This window comes from Dendrobates tinctorius, unplaced genomic scaffold (assembly GCF_039654945.1).
Source record: "Dendrobates tinctorius isolate UK_male_01 unplaced genomic scaffold, ASM3965494v1 ptg000028l, whole genome shotgun sequence".
NCBI lineage: Eukaryota > Metazoa > Chordata > Amphibia > Anura > Dendrobatidae > Dendrobates > Dendrobates tinctorius.
The window spans coordinates 52,197,358-52,210,968 of record NW_027361696.1 but is presented as its reverse complement, the minus strand read 5'-3'; the positions used below and the strand labels follow the sequence as shown (position 1 = coordinate 52,210,968).

Here is a 13,611-nt window from a genome sequence, read left to right as displayed (position 1 = left end):
TGGATATAGAGATAGAGATAAATAGATAGATATAGAGAGAGATATAGAGAGAAATAGATATAGAGATAATAGATATATATAGAGATAGATACAGAGAAAAGATATAGAGATAAATAGATAGAGAAAGATAGATAGATATATAGATATAGAGATAGAGCGATAGATAGATATACAGAGAGATAGATATAGAGATAGATAGAGATATATAGATAGATATAGAGAGAAATAGATATAGATATATAGATATATAAAGATAGATATAGAGATAGATATAGAGAGAGCGATAGATAGCGAGAGAAATAGATATAGAGATAGATAGATACAGAGAAAAGATATAGAGATAGATAATGGATAGATAAATAGATAGGTATAGAGATAGATATAGATATTAGATAGAGATATATATAGATAAAGTTAGATAGATATAGATGGTAGCTAGATAGATAATAAATATAGAGATAATAGATATAGAGATAGATAGAGTAAGATAGATATAGAGATAGAAAGATAGATATAAAGATAGAGCGATAGATAGAGATAGATATAGAAATAGATAGATATAGATAATAGATAGAGATAGAAAGATAGATAGATATAAGAGAGATAGAGAGAGAGAGATATATAGAGATATAGAGATAGATAGAGAGAGAGAGAGACAGATAGAGAGAGCGAGAGATATAAAAAAAAACAAACCACAATACTCACCTCTCCTCCTCGCTCCCACGCTGATCCCGGCTTCAGTGTCAGGAGCTGCCCCCTCTGCCAGACACACAGCGGGTGCGCGATGTAGTGACGTCATCGCGCACTGGCTGTGAGCCAGGAGCAGAGAGGACTGAGGGCGGCGCCGGCCCTGATGCAGAGCGGCTTACTGGCTGGGGGCGGGGCCTCTGGGGGGTGGAGACCTGAAATGAGATTCACTGCTTCGCAGTGAATATTCATTTCTCTTTAGCAGCAGGGACAGGGGCTCCTGCCTCCTGACACCCGCTGCTGCTCCGCTGGCAGGGGCCCCCATAGCAGCTGCATGGTGTGCGACACACCACTGGCTGGGGGCCCCTGGAGCAGCGGGGGCCCTAGGCAACTGCTGGCCCTGTATGCCTGCAGGTGCCAGGGCCCACCAGATGCCAGGGCCCACCGGGGAATCCACCGGTTCCCCGGTGGGCCAGTCCGACGCTGCATGCATATATTCCTATAAAGGTTGAAAAATTGTCCTACTAATTAATTCATGTTTTTATGTTAAACACTTTTTTTTTACTATTTTACTTTTTTGGGTTTTGTTTCACATCACTAAAATCTTAATATAATGCAATTTCTTTAGAGATTACTTCTCAGTAGTTATCCTATTAGTCTCACAGGCTGGATTGTGATACCTATATATATCTATAACACAGGATCCGCCATTCTCAATAGTTTATCTTCACCTCCTCTTCCTCCCTGCGCAGTGATCTCTGCACAGATCACAGAGCATGTCCACAACACTCTCACATAGAAAGGTGTCTATGGTCTATGCAGCTGCCTTAAGGCAAATGTCTAAATGTTACATTATATGAGAAAAATTATAAATGATCCCTCTTTAGTTTTTTCATGATGTTAAGAAAATTCTTCCAATTCCTGTCTTGTAGCGATGTCATCAAGCTGAGGTGCACAAGCATTTATGGGAAGCGTACTCCACGGCAGGCAAAGCCAGCAGTAATGATTACACATCCCTGTCTGCTGTAGAGCTATTGACCATCCAAGGGACACATAAAGCGATGTAGAGCAGCGCAGGAGCATTATAGCAGCATTATCGGCTTTCTACCTGCCAGTCATCATAACTGACTCCCTCTCTCCAGCCTACAAATGCTTTCATCACTTAACACATTTCCTTAAGTCTGAAGTCAGGAACCACCGAAAGGTCTGTAGGGGACTGCCTGGTATATAAAACTCCGTTTTAAATTGTCTATTAAAGGGGATGTCCACCTATCAAGACCATTTTTCTTCTATATAAACATGTACTTTTGGCTAAAAATCTATTTTGTAATTGGGTTTCATTTCAAATGTGGCAAGTTTTTCTTCTATAGCAGCGGTGTTGCATTGTTTATTGCCGGCTGCAGAATGAGCTAACTGAGAATCCACCAGTGAGTTCAATTTCAAAGACCAATGGGAGAGTTTCTAACACTCTTATCTTTCCCTTCTACGTTCTCAGCTGATTTGTGTCCACAGACAAATTAAAGTTGAGTGTGCAGTGACACAAATAGTCTAAAAAATGTTTAAAAAGTTCCCAGAGGTGGATAGGAATTCATAGTCAATCAAGGATGAGGTACCCAGTTTAGGACTTTCAACTGTAAGCCATAACAAAAGCGCATACAAAGAGTGCTATTTATTCTGCAGCACTTTAGATGTTAAAGCATTAAATGGACAGTAAATACATTTCCGCAGTACCTGTGTAATATCTTATTTGTCCTGTGGTGGTGCTATCTAGATTTCTCCACAGTCAATCACTGGTAAGACACTTTGTGATCAAATGATTGTTTTTTGTACAATGACTGATAACACCTCTATATACAGTAGATAACACAGGATCCACCATTCACAGTAGGTGATGTCACAGTTCACCTCCTCCTCCTCATCATCCTGTACAATGACTGATAACACCTCTATATACAGTAGATAACACAGGATCCACCATCACAATAGGTGATGTCACTGCTCACCTCCTCCTCCTGTACAATGACTGATAACACCTTTATATACAGTAGATAACACAGGATCTACCATTCACAATAGGTGATGTTACAGCTCACCTCCTCCTCCTGTACAATGACTGATAATACCTCTATATACAGTAGATAACACAGGATCCACCATCCACAATAGGTGATGTTACGGCTCACCTCCTCCTGTAGCATGACCGATAACACCTCTATATACAGTAGATAACAGAGTATCCACCATCCACAATAGGTGATGTCACAGCTCACCTCCTCCTGTACAATGACTGATAACACCTCTATATACAGTATATAACACAGGATCCACCATCCACAATAGGTGATGTTACGGCTCACCTCCTCCTGTAGCATGACCGATAACACCTCTATATACAGAAGATAGCACAGTATTCACCATCCACAATAGGTGATATCACAGCTCACCTCCTCCTGTACAATGACTGATAACACCTCTATATACAGTAGATGACACAGGATCTACCATTCACAATAGGTGATGTCACAGCTCACCTCCTCTTCCTGTACAATGACTGATAACACCTCTATATATACAGTAGATAACACAGGATCCACCATCCACAATAGGTGATGTCACAGCTCACCGCCTCCTGTACAATGACTGATAACACCTCTGTATACAGTAGATAACACAGAATCCACCATTCACAATAGGTGATGTTACAGCTCACCTCCTCCTCCTGTACAATGACTGATAACATCTCTGTATATACCGTCGATAACACAGGATCCACCATCCACAATAGGTGATGTCACAGCTCACCTCCTCCTCCTGTACAATGACTGATAACACCTCTACAGCAGTGAGGGATCCTTCCAAGTATCTTAGTTCTGCAGTTCACACACCGGTGTAAACAGGCAATGTACTGCCGCAATGTACTGCCGACAGTGAACCATTGCAAGCTCCGATCAGTGTTCTGTAGGATCGATCATCGCTTGTTGTTGGCGTTGTATTGGGCTAATCAGATTACGGATAATGTGGGTCATCCTCGCCTTTTAAGTGGCTCCTGACTTGTGTGAATTTACAGTATATACCGTTATTGTTTCCTTATATTTACGCCTAGATATTCCATTAGATATCTATACTTGTAACCAATGACAAAGAAATAAAAAATGTGTTTTTTCTGAGTGATATTTTTTTTTTGGAGAAGAAAGCGAACAATAAAACCTTTTCTCTTCCATGGTGTCTCACTGAGTCATTTCCATCAAAATAAAAGCAAAAACCATCAGGTCTATTAGGTGGCGTTTGAAGCTTGTCTCAATCAAATCACATCTTAAATAAGCATTTATTTAGCCCATGATACTTTGAAATTTTTTTAACTTTTTTTTACACTTTAACTTTATACTACAGAAAATGTTTCAGGAAAAAAAAGAATCTCATGACTTTCATTAAAGAGTAACTAAATCTTTGATACAATCAAAACTAGTAATCAAAATTGCAACTCTCACACTGGCCACTAGAACTTATTTAGAGTCATACTTTCTGTCCTTTCAGGATGAGTTTTCAGCAGACTCCTTATCATCGGAGGCAGGATTACAATAACAGGTGACACCTCTACACACAGCTGATAATGCAGGCTCCACCAATCACAATAGACGATGGTCAAGGCTCCCCCTCACTTTACAATAACTTTTGCACACGCTCATTAGATGCGTCAATACAAAAGACAGGGGAGGAGTCTGTTAGCTGCTGCTAATGTTCAAGTAAATTTACCGGAGATTTCAATTTTTCATTTTTTTTTGAGATATGGAAAAAATATATTTTTAAATAAAGAAACGATAACCTTTAAAATCTAAGAAACCATAAAAAAAGTTGAAAAAAGCTGCCAGCTATTAAAATATAATTGTTTACTGTTGATACGAAAATAAAAGGCACACCGCACTCGTAGGAGCACCGTGAGTCACAGTTCTGCTTATCGGTATGTCTGGAAGCGAGTGACAGTTCAGCCATACAGTCAAGGACAGGGGCATGCCAGTATGGTGCTGGACAGCTCAGCCCTCCAATATGAGGCTGGGGCATGCTGAACTGTCACTGTGTGTGACAGTTCAGCTATCCAATCAGGGCCGGGGAGTGCCGGGGCTTCCTTCATGTGTCTGCTATTTAGCTGGCTCTCTGCCTACAATGTGTGCCAGTTGTAACTTTGCTCAAATGTTGTGCACTTGTTCCATCCTCTGTGTTCCTGTATTTGATCTTTGCTGCCCGACCTTGCCTCTGACCATCCATTTGTTTTGCCCCTTTGTCTTGATCCACTACCTTCCTAGAATCTTACCTTTTCGTTTATGAGGAACCCTCTTGGTATCTGACCTCTTGACTACTTGAGCCTCATGGCTTGTCTGTGATAAGTGACTAGTGCCACACCTGTAAACCGCTTCTCAATGGGGGTGCCGTAAATATGGAGCTACACCGGGCACCATGGGCAATTAATCATATTGCAGTTTTTCTTTTTTGCTCTTGGTGCCAACAAATGATAATTGTTTTTTTTTTCACTCCATCGACCACCAACGTTTCTTTGAGCAGCTCATGGTCCAATTTTTTCCTTATTGTCTCATTGTCTCACATGTTCTGCCAACAGAAACGTTTCGAAAATCTGAACTCAATGTCTTTTAAAGAAGCCGAAGGAGAAAATCTTTATGAGGTAAGACTGTGTCAGGTGGTAATTATTGGTTGATGGATCAAGACTGAAGATTGAAAATGTACCTGGCACCTATGGACTGTTTTAATTTCCCGATTGTTGGGACCATACTGTGTTAGTTACTACAAGACGGGACATTAAAAAGTCTCCTACACTAAACATGTTTGTTCTGAGAGTTCACTTACTGATATTTCTTGGTTGGAGAAGATAGTCTTGTAGTCATTGGGCTAAGAAATTAGGAACCCTACCTTCAATTTCAGCAGGTGGGAGGCAGAGGAGATGGGCTTGAGGATTCTCTTGTCTCCTAGTATAAAAAGTGCAATGTGGGAAGCTTTCTACTGCAGAAAGCTGCCTCCCAGCTATACATCAGTTGCATCGGGGGACATATTCTTGCCGATTATTAATTATTTATTGATAAATTTTTAGTAGATACATTGAACGTTGGCTGATACCTGTTTGAGGGGAGGATATCGCTTTATGTATCTACATAGGGATTGGTCTTTGAGGAAACTCCATTACTGATGATTTCTCTGACTTTTCAAAGGGACTAAACTTGGAGGACTGTTCCTTGTATGAAGACATCTCCCGTGGTCTACAAGCCACCTATGAAGATGTGGGCACCTTCCGAGCAGGAGACATTCAACTGGAGAAACCTTGAGAAGGATATTAAGAGAAATCTGTCCCACGTGGGAAAAAAATAATGGATGAAAAACTAAAACTATCAGAACCATTGGGTTTTTAGCACCAAGATCATCTCATCGCGTAGAATCTTCACAAACATCAGATCTCCTCCTCAACTTTTGTATCAATCGACGTGTTACATGCTCTTGTCCAGTTTGAAGTATTTGTAAAATATTCGGCAAAGTCTTATAATAGTGGATTGATCCAAACTGGCAGCTTTAAGGGCTTGTCCAAATATGAAAAATTAGTGTTGTAAAATCTACATTTGGTTAATAGGTGGGTGGGGGGGGGAGAGGGGGCTCTATTTAGGGTTTTCATCCCTTGGTAGGAGTTGACAATATCTGGAGGACCTGTTCTGTCCTGCATTACTCACTGTATTAATTTGAATATATTTTGTGTAATACTTCATTTCTCCTGCGGAGGCGCTGCAGGCAAATGGAATACTTACTAAGATCCCTTTATAAGTTACAGATGATTTACTGGTGATCTGAGCAGAGGGTAACTAAGTGCATGTTTAATAAAGTTAGTTGTGTCTTTATTACTTAAACCTAAGCGTTTTTGCACTTTCTCAAAACTTTCTGTAGGTGAAAAAAATTGTTGACAAATTGACTTGCTGCAGATTTAACAAAAACACAGCAGTTTTTCTATTTATTCAGGAAAAATAAAGCGTGTGCATGAGATTTCTGAAATCTTTGTTGCCCGACTTTGGACCTTGCACCTTGCCTCTGACCATCCATTTGCCTAGTACCTTTGTCTTGATCCACAACCTTCCTGGAATTCAGACCTCGGTCTGTGACCTGACTACGCCTTTGTCATACCTCTTTGTGTTATCTGGCTTCTTTTACTACCCAAGCCTCACGGCTTGTCCGTTAGCAGTGACTAGTGTCACACCGTGGCTCCCTTTAAACAGTTTATAAATGGGGGTGCTGGTACTGTAAGAAGCAGCTTTCAATTTGTATAAAAAAATCAGCAAAAATGTAACGTTTAAGCATAGCATGAGGGTATGTGCATACATTCCCTCTGCTGGTACTATCAAATCTTTCAGTTTTTGTTGCAAAACTGCACAAAAAAAACCCACAACAAAAACGCAGCAAATACTTGGGCTACGTTCACACATTGCAGTGTTTTTTTTTGTTTTCAACTTGTTTTGTGCAAACTCGAAGCTGCAATTTACAGTACCAGGAAAAGCTACGAGTTTTCCAAAATCTCATGTACGCACTTGTTTTTTTTTTAATCTGCAGCGTTTTTGAAATCTGGAGCCTGTCAATTCTTTCAATGTTTTTGCAGTGTTTTTTTCACCCATAGAAAGCAATGAGTAAGTGCTAAAAATGCGGTAAAAAAATGTTTCGAATGGAATAAAACCAACAGAAATTGAAAATGACGGCTGACAACCTCGCCTAGCAGGAGCTTGCTGTCGACAGGTTTAGCAATGAGTAGAAGCGAACATCTGTATACACCTGTGACTGGTAAGCTCCCTCTAGTGGCGGCTTTGGTTAGAGATTTTTTTTTTCATAAGGCTCCATATGATTATTTTCTGATCAGCAGACATCTTGGTATGTGTAGATCTGTAAATGAGGATTTTATTTTAGCATTTCTTTATTAGCTCTGGGGCGTAAGTTAAAGCGCCTCAGTACAAAACCTCTTTGACAGTGCTCCCTACTAGTGATGAGTGAACATGCTGGGATAAGGTGTTATCTGAACATGCTTGGGCGCTAGTAGAGTATCTTCAGCATGCTCAAATACAATGTTCGAGTCCCCGCAGCTGCATGTCTCATGACTGTTTGACAGCCGCAAAACATGCAGGGATTTCCTGTTTGTTAGGCAATCATTGCATGTGTTGTGCCTGTCGAACAGTCGTGAGACATGCAGCCGCGGGGACTCGAACATAGTATTCGAGCACACCGAAGATACTCCAGCATGCTCGGATAGCACCTTATCCCAGCAAACTTGCTCATCACTCCTCCCTACCTACCAGGTGTCATTTATCATGCTGGCATCTCCTATAGAAAATGGACTTTTTTTTTCACTTAGAGGCATGTATTTTGGGCTATGAATAATCTTTGCAATTAAGTTTAATTAAACATTTTGCAGTTTTGTTTCTACATACTCTTTTGTTTTCCAACATATTGGTAACTGTAAAAATGAATTAGCTGGGAATCTGTGAGTGAGCTACTTCTGAAAGAGAGTTTGTAATTCTTTTTCTGAGCTTCTCTGTGCTGATTTATAACCACTACATCAAAGTTGAGCTGAACTTTGATGTGGTCATGAAACAATTCAGGGGAGCATTGAGCATTCAGGGAGGCAATTTTCATAGACCACCTTTATATTTAATCTCCACCTGATGACTAGGGTCAGAGCATCTCCGCTCTCCTAATATTAGCAAGAGAGGGCCACTTATGAATATGCCATACTGTTTTGGGGAGGAAATCCCTTTACGTATGTTGCCGTTTCGATGTGGTGCACTAAGTAAGAAAACAAACATTTTTTATCTGAAACTTTATTGAAATTTACTGAAAAGTTTTTTTTTAAAAGAAGATATTTGAACCCGGATTTCTATTTGATAACCTAAAAAATACACTGTTATTTTTTTTTTTCAGTTTTATTGAGGTCGTTTTAGTTTTCATTATAGCACCTGTGAATGACTCCGGTTTCAGTCAGAAGCCACAGGAGTCCGGCATCGTAAGTGACATGCTTGTATTTAAAAGAGAAATCTAGAGGACTCCATGATGTGCCAGTTGGGGTCATGGCAGAGATACCTTCCCTAGAAGAAAGATTTGCAATGGTAAAGATATGGAGCAAAACAGTCTAATGAAACAGGAAACAAATATTCTAAGGCAGGGGTGGGCAATTAATTTTACTCCACATAGTAAACTATATACAGTATAAGCCCTCACATAGCCTCCTATATACAGTATTAGCCCCTCATAGCCTCCTATATACAGTATTATCCCCCATGTAACCCCCTGTATATATTAGGAGCCTCCACATAGCTTCCTAATTACAGTATGAACCCCAAATTGCCTCTAATATACAGTATGAGCCTCCAATTAGCCCCCTGTATACAGTATGAGTCCCACATAACCTCCATATACAGTATGAGCCCCCATATAGCCTCATATATACAGTATGAGCCACAACGTAGCCTCCTAAATACAATATGAGCACCCACATAGCCTCCCATATACAGTATTAGCCCCAGATAGCCTTTTATATATAGTACGAGAGTATGAGACTCCTCATAGTCCCCTGTATATATTATGAGTCCCACATAGCCTTCATATATAGTATTATCTCCCACATGGCCTCATATATACAGTGTGAGCCTCCTCATACCTTTCTAAATACTGTATGAGCCCCAAATAGCCTAGTAAATACAGTATGAGCCCCCACATGTCCTCCTAAATACAGTATGAGCCCCACATAGCCTGTTAAATACAGTATGAGCCTCTACATAGCCCAATGTATACATTAGGAGCCCCACAAAACCTCTATATACTGCATGAGCCCCATATAGCCACATATATACAGCATAAGCCCTCACATAGCCTCCTGAATACAGTTTGAGCCCCTACATAGCCTCCTATATACAGTATGAGCCCCCCATTGCCCCCTATATGCAGTATGAGCACCCACATAGCCTCCTAAATACAGTGTGAGCCCCCACATAGCCTTCTATATACAGTATGAACCTCCACATAGCCCCTTGTATAAAGTATGAGCCCCACAAAGCCTTTATATACAGTATGAACCCCCATATAGCCTCATATATACAGTAAGAGCCCCCACATAGCCTCTCTCTATATAGTATTAGCCCTCACATAGCCCTTATATACAGTATGGGCCCTCACATAGCTTCCTATATACAAGCACACATCCCACATATACACATTATCTCTCTCCCGTTCCACTGGCACTCTGCTCCAGTCTCAGGTCAGCAGTCTCAGTCGCACATACTGATTGGTGGAAGAAGGAGCCAGTGGCTCCATCCTCCACCAACATATTCACCAATATCTGTGTAAACCATTGATATCGAGATGTTGCAGTGGACGGGCATGGTGCAGCCACTGTTTCGTCTGTGTCAGTCATTGGCTCAGACTGGATCAGCCAGAGGTTAATGACCGTAAATCCCCCCTTAAACAGACCTGGGGAAAGTGCAACCTGCACGTCAGGCCATTTGACTATTCCAGTCCGGCCTTTGGGCCGCACTTTGCCCAAGTCTGTTTTAGAGGTTTTATGGTCATTAACTAGCTCCCCTAGGGCACAACATATTTGTGTGACCAATGGGCGACTACTCCACTCCAGCAGGTTTTGGGTTCTCTTATGAATCATTCATATGAGCTAATAATGGGAAGACAATTTCAAAATTTTAAATCTAGATTAATAGAAATAGAAGCTGCAGCAGCTCAGTCTAACGGGGCAAAACATGGTACTTACTCAGAAATTAGTGCGTCACGCCCTTACCTTCTGAAAGCTGTTCCTAGATGATTGACTCCATAGACCGATCCATCTGTGCCGACCTCCAACTTTATGAGTTTGCCATCAATCTGCTGCCATTGACTTCCTTCGCATACATCGGGGGTCACATTTTGGCGAAAAAAGATATCGTTTCCTCTATTAACACCCCAGCAACCGGAAGGTCCACAGCTGTAATATTTCAGGCTGCCATCCAGCTTGGTGAATGTCACCATTGAAGCTTTTGAAGAAGTACAACTCTGCGTCAAGCAAAAGACGCAATTCTGGTTGTCCACTCCACTCAGGAATATATTACCGCCGGCGTCCACCTGCTTCAAGAGTCCTGAAGATATCAACAATGGAAGAAAGCAGCAATTATAGAGGCTACAGGACAACTACATATGTGTACAGCATTGTTACCATCGGATGTTGCACAAGGTTGAGACTCAGTGACTTGAAGTAGTCCAGTCACCCTATGCGGAAGAGGTTAGATCTTTTTTTAAGATCCTCATTTCTTAGCCAAAGTGAATTACATGGTCAACCTCTTGATTTTATTGGACACTGTGTATTGCTTAAAGGGGTTAGCCAAGACTTTGCTTATTTTTCCCTAAGGCAGGTAGTTTCTAACTATCTGCCTGTTCTGCCCGATGCCGGCTCAAAGCCATCACAGACTACCCCTTCTGGCAATTCTGCTGTTCATTTGACCCGATGTCAACAATCATCAGCTCTTCCTTTTCTGGTATACACTAAAGACAAGGCATCACTATCGACTTCATGATGATAGCAAACCGGCTCCCCGCAGTTAGGCTGCGGGAAGCCAGCTGTCAATCGGCATGACTGAGAAGAAGCTGCTCTGTTGACGTGACTCCACCAGAACCCATGGTCCACCCGGGACTACTCTGATCAAGCAGAAGTTTGTGCCGGGCAGGTATTTAGTAACTATCTGCATGTAACTACTTGGCCCCTTAGGGTAAAATAAGCAAAATTCTCGATAACCCCTTAAAATTACAGATGGTGAAGCAGAGAAATTGAGCACTTACTTTGAGATTTCCCAAGAAATTATTGCTGATTATTGGGGTTCTAGTAGGGGGAAACTTTTCGATCTTGTTAAGGGACCTTTTTGACAACTAGACATTTTCCAAAGGAGAGAACCCCTTTAGGCTAGCTAGACTAACAAGGAGCTGGTAATATAGATGCCTGGGTATAGGGATAGAAGGTCACAGAATTATAGAATGTTAGATTTGGAAGGGAACCCCTGCTCAATGCAGGATACACTAAACCATCTCAGACAGGTTCCCCAAATCAATGAACCTCAACCCCAAAGCTTCAGCCTCCTTTTCATATAAAATTGCTGTTGACTGGAGATTCCAATTTTGCTGGGACTAGCTGATCATCTAATGTGTACAGGAGGCCGGTCAACTCTTCCACCAAAGATGATGTTGGGGAAAAGAATTGAGCAGGATTGAGTTTCACTACCGGATTCTTTTTTCCCCAGGGGAGATAATCTTTCTGGCAGCAGTTTACACATACATGTGCAGCCAAAGAGAAAGTCGATGGGATTAGCAAATTGGCCAAAGGCACTTTAGGTATGTTGACAATGGACTGAACCCCGAATTTACCTGTTACAGACTTCCACTGATTGTTTTGAAGTTTGAAGACAATACTGGCATTATTGACTCCCCAGACTCCGGCGGGTCCTACCGACACATGGACGAGCTGCCCGGGAACTTGTTGCCAGATGTTATCAACAAAGAAGAAGATGTTTCCGTCATCATTCACGCCATACACTTGTCCAGCACCGGCATCGATCTGTTTCAGATTTCCAGGAATTCGAAAACACTGAAATTCTGGAGCAAAATAACAATAAGAAAAAAAGATAAAAAATACTTTTGCATTATGATGTCATGATTTATGATTTTAGTCCAAATATAACACTATGGGTCAGCTTTATTATTGAGGGTTTTTTTTAAGTATTTTTTCTTTTTAATGTCTTGTGTTCGTCATTGATTTTTTTTAACCAAATTCTTCAAAATGGCACATGCGGTTTGTGAATTCTGCACCAAATCAAAAATGCTCTTTTGTCTTAAACCTTTTTTAAGCCTTTCTAGTGAAAAAAGTTACACGTTCCACTAAAAAGTTGCAAAATATTCCATCACTCCAGGGCTAGATCGGAGTGCAAAAAATGTAGATAATTCATGAATCAAAAGTTGAGAACATCTGGGAACCCAAATTCCCCATCAACAATTGCGAATACAAAATAACAAATGTGAAAGTGGAATAGGGCAAAAATGAAAAATGGTCGAAAAACACAAAAAAGTAGACAAAAAAGGTGCAAATGCAATTGGAAGCTATGACGCAAGAATATAAAACACGCAAAAAATTTGGAATAAAGTTTCAAAAGCTCTTAATGTATACACCCCCCATAAAACTAGGACAAGTCTGCTTCTATAGGTATCACAGCTGGAGGAAGATATATGATAGAAGAAGAAGAAGGTCTTACTGGCATTTACAGCTGAGGCTCCTGCAGACAACAGGATCAGACCAAGGATGAAGCTCATGGTGACCAGAGATGGAGTCAGGGAATGTCCGAGCTACAAGACTCAATACTGCTTATATAAGACCCCTCCTTACACTGCAGTCCCCTCACTATTGGCCAGAAGTACAAGGAAGGAGATAACGATCATCTTTTTTGTGCCCTTTCTGATTTGTAAGTAAGTGTAAAGTAGCATAGCAAAGATTATTTACCCCAGGGTGATATACTGTATAGAGAGTCAAAAGAGACTCCCGTAATATCTCCTTTATACTGTTCGAGCGGAGAGTTCCTTTCTGCTCACAACTGTGTAGAATGCGGAGTTTTAGCTAAATAAAACAATGGGCCAAAACTAGTCACAGAAAGGAAAAAGAATTAAGGGTCGACTGGCCCACCTAAATAAGAGAGCTTTCGTATTGCGTTCAGTAGCCCGTCAGGTCATACGTCTGAATCGCTAACCAAAACAGGATCCGGAAGTATGCGCCAACGGGTCCATAGACTGTAATGATGCAGACAGAACAAATGTACACTCTGATGTGCATAATTTTACGGAGTATACGCCTAAAGGAAACGGACATTCACACGCAGT

General features: G+C 41.0%; 2 protein-coding genes across 8 annotated transcripts in view; one reads left to right on the top strand and one right to left on the bottom strand.

The window, feature by feature from the left end:
* CD79A (CD79a molecule) overlaps positions 1 to 7,762 on the top strand; it is a 69,566-nt gene extending 61,804 nt beyond the window's left edge. For 6 of the 7 annotated variants that reach the window (XM_073570711.1, XM_073570707.1, XM_073570710.1 and 3 more), the window contains exons 4-5: positions 5,300 to 5,362; positions 5,904 to 7,762. In XM_073570711.1, coding sequence (XP_073426812.1) covers positions 5,300 to 5,362; positions 5,904 to 6,017 — 177 coding nt within the window. In that variant the 3' untranslated portion in view covers positions 6,018 to 7,762. Of the gene's footprint in view, positions 1 to 1,619; positions 3,890 to 5,299; positions 5,363 to 5,903 lie in introns of those variants that run through there. The other variant, XM_073570706.1, reaches the window with a different exon arrangement.
* An 828-nt stretch (positions 7,763 to 8,590) lies between these two features.
* Positions 8,591 to 13,050, bottom strand: LOC141084927 (fish-egg lectin-like). Its single transcript, XM_073569873.1, has 4 exons — positions 13,004 to 13,050; positions 12,112 to 12,347; positions 10,502 to 10,835; positions 8,591 to 8,801 (listed from the first exon to the last, which is right to left on the bottom strand). The coding sequence occupies exons 1-4, from the start codon at positions 13,048 to 13,050 to the stop codon at positions 8,654 to 8,656; spliced, it is 765 nt and encodes a 254-aa protein (XP_073425974.1). The 3' UTR covers positions 8,591 to 8,653.
* Positions 13,051 to 13,611: the final 561 nt, after the last annotated feature.

Coding starts and splice junctions, on each gene's coding strand:
- LOC141084927 (XM_073569873.1), bottom strand. CDS start 13,050: ATGAGCTTCATCCTTGGTCTGATCCTGTTGTCTGCAGGAGCCTCAGC. Junction 12,348..13,003: donor TTGTCTGCAGGAGCCTCAGC/TGTAAATGCCAG, acceptor TTATTGTTATTT/TGCTCCAGAATTTCAGTGTT. Junction 10,836..12,111: donor TCAGTGGAAGTCTGTAACAG/GTAAATTCGGGG, acceptor TGATATCTTCAG/GACTCTTGAAGCAGGTGGAC.